The 6,582-nt window shown below is 37.4% G+C and overlaps 1 protein-coding gene across 1 annotated transcript; it reads right to left on the reverse strand.

The window, feature by feature from the left end:
• Positions 1-87: 87 nt before the first annotated feature.
• LOC104210891 (serine/arginine-rich SC35-like splicing factor SCL33) lies at positions 88-4,755 on the reverse strand. The gene is made up of 6 exons (XM_009759855.2): positions 4,676-4,755; positions 3,637-3,797; positions 1,560-1,637; positions 871-1,035; positions 574-714; positions 88-461 (listed from the first exon to the last, which is right to left on the reverse strand). Exons 2-6 carry the CDS (start codon positions 3,783-3,785, stop codon positions 338-340), a joined length of 657 nt encoding a protein of 218 aa, XP_009758157.1. The 5' UTR covers positions 3,786-3,797; positions 4,676-4,755; the 3' UTR covers positions 88-337.
• Between the last annotated feature and the right edge of the window lie 1,827 nt (positions 4,756-6,582).

Consider the following 6,582-nt stretch of genomic DNA (forward strand, 5'->3'; position numbering starts at 1 on the left):
ATATTTTATTCAAATGATCGAATCAACATATGAAGTGCAAAACATGAACATCCTCCCCACTAATTACGTCAATACTGGCCACAGCTATAATAATGAATAGCTCGCGAATTAAGAGAATCTTCAACAAACAGGACAATATACGAGCACGGAAATTTACAATGAAGAAAAGTCAGTCACGCACAACCAAGCCAGGCTCAGTTACTGAACTAATGGAGTCTGATCTCCAACTATCGGCAATATCACAAGGTGCTCCACAAGTCCAAAACCCAAAGAGTTCAGTAAAAAGACTACAGTCGCAGTACAAGGATAACACAGCAATACCGCTAGAGAGAGCTTATTATCTAGAGTAATAATAGCCATCATCGAAGCTACAGCTTCTACTCCAGCTCCTGCTCCTGCTCCTACTCCTTACTGGGCTTCTGCTCCTAGAGCCATAAGGAGATCTTGAGCAAGACCTCTCTCTGTACCAGAAAGCATACACGGACATATCAGTACAGCACAGGTTATATATTTGTCCAACCACCATCAAAAGGAAAACCATATTGCTAAGCTAGGAATCATGGTTGTCACTACCTTGAGTAATATCTTCTCCTGGGAGGCGGCGAATAGTAGTCAGGGCTTCGAGAATAAGTCCGAGCATACCGCGGTGATCGAGAATAGGACCGCCTATACCGTGGAGATCGAGAATATGAGAGCTGGGAACTTCCCCGACCCCTGAAGAAAAGGGTTTTACCCATTAGGATGAACGGTAATCAAAATCAACAATTTCCAGAATCTAAACTGACACAAAGCTGACAGAGTGATCAATCAAGCTGAATATTGACAAGTGTCATGGTCATCCAACAGTAGATAAGGCAAGGAATGAGTTACCTCGAATGCTCTCTCGCTCTCATCTCTGAAGGCTTCTTCCTGTTTTCCTCGGCAAACACAACAGTGATCTCCCGCCCAAGTAGAACCTGGCCATCCATCTCATATTTGGCATCTGCAGCATCAGCAGGGTCCAAGTACTGCACAAAACCAAAGCCACGTGGCTCCCTGCAGCATTTGACATGAATGGAGTCAAGAGACATATAAGCAGACAGAGATATGGTTAACCATTGCATAATATTTGCAAAAAGCATGTATCTGCCAAAAACCAAACACACAGTTCTGTTCCACCTCAAGCAAAAAGATAATAACCTTTTTGGATGGTCACACAATAGGAATTCAAGGAAAGCAATTTCATGACTGCTAACCTTGTGAGAAACAATGTTTTTAGACTTCAAATCCTTCAACACTTGAATATCTTCATAATTGTATTCATACCCAACTTCCTTCAATCTTCATGTACATTATGATCAACTTGACATAACTCTTATTACTTCACTCGTGTCTTCAACACTTTCAATGAGAAAACCAGATAGACATAAAATAACTGATGGAAAAAATAAAGACCCAAGCATACAAACAAGGCCAGGCAATCAGTCCACATTCTCTTCGTCATGTGTGCATCACCGTTAGAGAGTAGGTTTTCATTCAGCAAAGCAATCATGAACTGACACAATTAAGGTAAAGCTTACCCAGTGTAATAATCTCGTGGCAAATAAATATCCTTAATGGGACCAAACTCGCCAAACGGCCCTCGAAGATCTTCAGGCCTGTGAAACATATATCATTGTGAATATTTCAAACAAATGATAAAGAGTTAAGTTTTCTGGTTAAGATAAAATTAAAATATGAACCATAATATGCACAAGCTGTACTTCAAAAATAAAAAGGATTGGACAATGCAATCCGAGCGCAGTAACATATTCTGAAACCAGACCATAAAATGAATCAGGAGGTAAAGCTGAGGTCATGCAATCGACAAGCCAACCATATGACTCACAACTGGATAATCACTTTAGAATTATGTCATTACTCAATTACGTCATCTGCTCACTACTCTATTTTTATCTCCATGACTAATCGCTTAACTTCCCTTTCTCTTGCCCTTCATGCTTTTTATACCTCTAGAAAGTACTATGAACAAACAACAAATCAGCTGGTGAAAATGGCCAAAACCTTTTTAGATGTTTTAACTCTCACATAGAGTGTTCGTTTTCTCATTGTGCTTATTGGCAGACTAATGTGGGCACAATTTTTAGAACAAGTGATTATTCCAATAGTTGATGGTTCAAACACTGGCGAGGTCCAAGAGAAGGCTGTTTAAGTACCTATCATCTACCATTAAGTTCAAGGTAGTGCAGTCATAATCTAGATACAGAGACAGAAAATATAGGACTTCTGACAGAATTCTTCTTCAGATAATACCGCATTACTGATGCTAAATTTAGCTTTAAGCCACAATATCTTACCAATAAGTGCGAGGAAAATAAAGGCAGAGAGGAGTGAACAAACAGGAAAGCATATGATTAGAAAGAACTCTCTCCACGAATAAAAACCTCACATCCAGCACAACAAAGAAGGAGACAGGAGCAGTTATGTAGACATTTCCACCTTTTAGTATGAAATAAAATTGTGCATAACCAAAAGAGAAAAGTTGATAATAGTGAAAGATAATAGTTTGACAAACCCGATTATTACATATCGGTAACCATTGATGGATTTTGGAGATGCAAGTCCAAAACTAGTCCCCTTCTAAGGAAGAAAAAAAATGAGATTAATCCGGAGAATGGCATGGCTACTCGGTGTACAAAGCATCCCGTATTTACGCAGACTCCCGGGAAAAGGCTGCACTCCTAGGGGGCGTGATGTAGACAGCCTACCCTAATGCAAGCATTAGTGGCTACTTCCACGGCTCGAACCCATCACTATAGGTCACACGAAGACAACTTTACCGTTGCTCCAAGGTTCCCTTCAAGGGAAAACTATGCTGGATTATGCATTTCTATACCCCTTCCCACAATACTTGACCAATAATCTATGTCACATGGGCTCTCCAAAACAGCTAACCCGTGTCGGATCCTCCAACACACCCATCGACACCTCACAACATAGCCAATCATATACTACCTCACAAAATATTTAGTCATAAATACGACAACATAGAGTTTGCAAATCCCACAATAATGTATTTGTGAATAAGAAGATCCAGTGCCACAATCTATGGGATCAGAGAACTTATGCAGACCTTGTATGAGCAATTATAATCCATAGATTACTTGCAGCTGCAACAACCATGCTTTTATCCATATAATAAGGAGCATTTCCATCATGATATTAAAACATGCCATTTTTCTAGTTGACAGCAGTATATGTTACAGAGACTGACTACTCCTCAGTTCCAATTCCCAAGATAGTTGCCGTGAAGTATATGAATCCTCACCATCCATGTCACTCCATGCAGACCCATCTCCATCCAAATTCAGAAATTCAGGTTCTTTGACACTGAAAGTTCTTCACATTTTCTACTAACATATATTAATCTCTAACAAGACCATAAGGAGCTCATTCTCTCAATTAATCACATTTTCTTAATTTCTTCCTATCTGCTAGTAGCTGCACTTTCTTTTTCTCTTCTCTCCCTAGCTCTTCCCCAACCGCCACCCCCAAACCCAAAAATGAAAAAAGGAATGTTCTCATTTGGAGATTAGATAACATATGAAAGTATCAATGGTTCCAACTTATGAGACAGAGGATGCCATCTGAACTAACCTGCAATCACGGCAAAGGTTGCGAACCAAGAGACTAGTAGGGGGATCACTCAGACGACCACCATAGCGACCCCTCGGGCTAGGGCTACGACATCTCTTGCTGTAACCTCTGTGTGGACTAGGACTGTAGCTGCAGCTTCTTCCCCTCATACTTTCACCTGTCTGCAAACTCAGACATTACAAACAACCAAAACTAACAGGAAATAATAAAACAAGGACCAAAATACATTTTTTCCTTCTTCCTATTGCATTTTTCTCTTTCTTTTTTCTGGAAAGAAATTCTTCAACACCATACTCTAGCCAAAAACAAATGGAGATACTTCCCATAATATAAATCCTTATAAATCAATGAAATTCACTATTCACCACATCCCAGAAATTTATTCAAGAAAATAATACAGAAGACAAAAGCTAAAGATTTGACCCTATAACCCAAGGAAAAAACAAAGAACCAAATGGATTGAAAACACTGCTCTTTGTTCCATCTTTTTCACAAAATTTTCTTTGGAGAGTCAAAAATGAAATTTTCTTACAGCATGTTTCCTCAATTATATTTTGTAAATATCTAAAACTTCTACACAGTTTCGGAATACACATATGTTATTCTGATAAATATAACAAATATATTGCAAGGTGAATCCGCAAAACAGAAAAAAAGATCATTTAAATTATAATAACAATTATAACCAATTTATACATTTCCTTATATTCTGAAAAAAACTAGTTTACATTAACCTTTACATATTTTTTCCGAATTTACAAATTTTATACATATAAAATCAATAAATAAGGCCTGTAATCGAACCGAAAACCAGAATATTGGCCTTCCAGCCCGATATAATATTCTTTTCGCACAACGAGGTAGAAAAAAAAATCATATCGATAACCGATAACAAATGTACGAAAAGAATTGCAATGAATACTAGAAAGCAAAGAAAAAACTCGGCTAGCCATAAGAAAAAGTTCTAAGAATTGATACAATAAACCGAACATAATAATTATTGACAAAACGAAAATGATTATTTATTGAGAAATAGTACCTGGTATGTTGAGATCGGTTTTTTTCACAGATGCTTTTTCCTGTTTGTGTTAACAAAGAAAGAAATTTCGAGGATTCTCTCTCTCATTATATACATCTTGTTTAGAAGCGGTTATCGTCTGCCTCCAGAAGCTTCTACGCTTGGGTTGCTGGGCTTGATATATAGATCGTTGGGTCAGAATTGGAGGGAGCCCAATTTGCAATTTTAGCCTCATTGGCCCAAACAGAGCCCAAACTTTTCAGCCCTCATCGGCCGTACTACCATTTGCAACTTGAGGGAGTGCACAAATAGCCCAAATAAGCTTTTAAGTTTAGTCGCATCTTTAAACCTTTAAATTGCACGGGGAGCCCTATTTAGCCGCCACCATTTAATCTATACCCATTTTTTAAAATTTTTTTAACTTGTACCCACTTTTTAAATAATTTCAGACCTCTTTCTCATCCTTTTTCTCCTTCTTGTCTTCTTCTTCTTCTTCTTTCTTCTTCTTCTAAGGAAATGAATAATATAAATCCTAATTCTCATAGTCATAGGGATGAACTTTCTGTTGATGTTGGTGCTGCTATGTCCAGTAATTATAATATTGTCAACGTTCAACAACTGAAAGCTGACCATTTTAGCTTTCTCCCATTTAGAAGAAATTTTGATGAGGTAATATTCTGCTCCTATTTTTATTTTTTTAATAAATCTCTTCTCTGCCAGTATTTCTTCAGATAATGACCATTTGCTTTTTTTGTTCAGAATCATATAAAAATCTTTGAAGCTAAATAAAATGAAAAGAGAATTTTTATAATTTGCCTTTTTTTGCATATTGAACCAAACTATTGATATTCTTGTGGATGTATAGTCTTATTGTAAGAGCTCCTAAGAATGCTAAAGTTCAGCAAATATAATCAAACTAGTAAATTTGTCGCGCTTCGCATGATTATGAAAGATTTATGTGGTGATCTTTTACTAATATTCAAATGTTTAACAAACCAATAAATAGGTTGGGAAGAGCTAATTTATAACCTTCTCGTTCTTACATATTAAGTATGAATTATAAAGGAAAGGATAAAGATAAAGGAGAATACTTCATTTATTTGTTTCATTCATTGTTTACCTTGAAAATGGTAATTACAATTAGATTTAATTTTGTGGTTCTAAAAATACGTGATTTATTTTTATGCTAGTTGTTAGGCAGTGTCACACCTCCTTTTTCCGCGCCCGAGGGGCGCAGGGGAGTTTTTTCCAATTAAAGGACAATCGAAACGGGATTTATTTGTTTATTTCAGAGTCGCCACTTGGGAGATTTACGGTGTCCCAAGTCACCAATTTTAATCCTGAATCGAGGAAAATAATGACTCTATATTACAGTCTGCGTACCAGAAATCTAGATAAGGAATTCTGTTAACCCGGGAGAAGGTGTTAGGCATTCCCGAGTTCTGTGGTTCTAGCACGGTCGCTCAACTGTTATATTTGGCTTATTTATCTGATTTTTAATACACTGTGAACTTATGTGCAAATTTATCTTTTAACCGCTTTAGTATTATTGTTTTTAGGAGAATGTGAACATCGCTTAAAACACGTCTTTGGACTGCGTCACATGAAATGCACCCACAATCCGGAACGCATTTTATTTGATGTTTTGAGATTTGGATTTGGGTCGCATGAAATGCACACCCGAGCTTAAGAAAGTAAATTATTAAACACGCGCCTAAAGAGACTATCGCGTTATTATTTTTTGCGGAGGCCGCGAAATTCGCTAAACGACCCTCCTGAATTCTAAGTAATTTTAAACAAGTATTTACTGAGGGCCCCGCAATTTGTATTTTTATTCGGCGAGGCTCATCTCATTCTTATTTTTTAAAGAATTTGCAACGTCATGGAAATGCATCTCGGGCCACGCCACAATCAATGCGCCCGTGACT

This window comes from Nicotiana sylvestris, chromosome 3 (genome assembly GCF_000393655.2).
Source record: "Nicotiana sylvestris chromosome 3, ASM39365v2, whole genome shotgun sequence".
Classification (NCBI taxonomy): Eukaryota; Viridiplantae; Streptophyta; class Magnoliopsida; order Solanales; family Solanaceae; genus Nicotiana; species Nicotiana sylvestris.

Excerpts from the sequence above, each read along its gene's own strand:
- LOC104210891 (XM_009759855.2), bottom strand. The coding sequence starts at position 3,785 with ATGAGGGGAAGAAGCTGCAGCTACAGTCCTAGTCCACACAGAGGTTAC. Across the intron at positions 1,638-3,636 it reads AACCTTTGCCGTGATTGCAG|GCCTGAAGATCTTCGAGGGC; the intron begins GTTAGTTCAGAT and ends TATGTTTCACAG. Across the intron at positions 715-870 it reads AGAGCGAGAGAGCATTCGAG|GGGTCGGGGAAGTTCCCAGC; the intron begins GTAACTCATTCC and ends CCTTTTCTTCAG.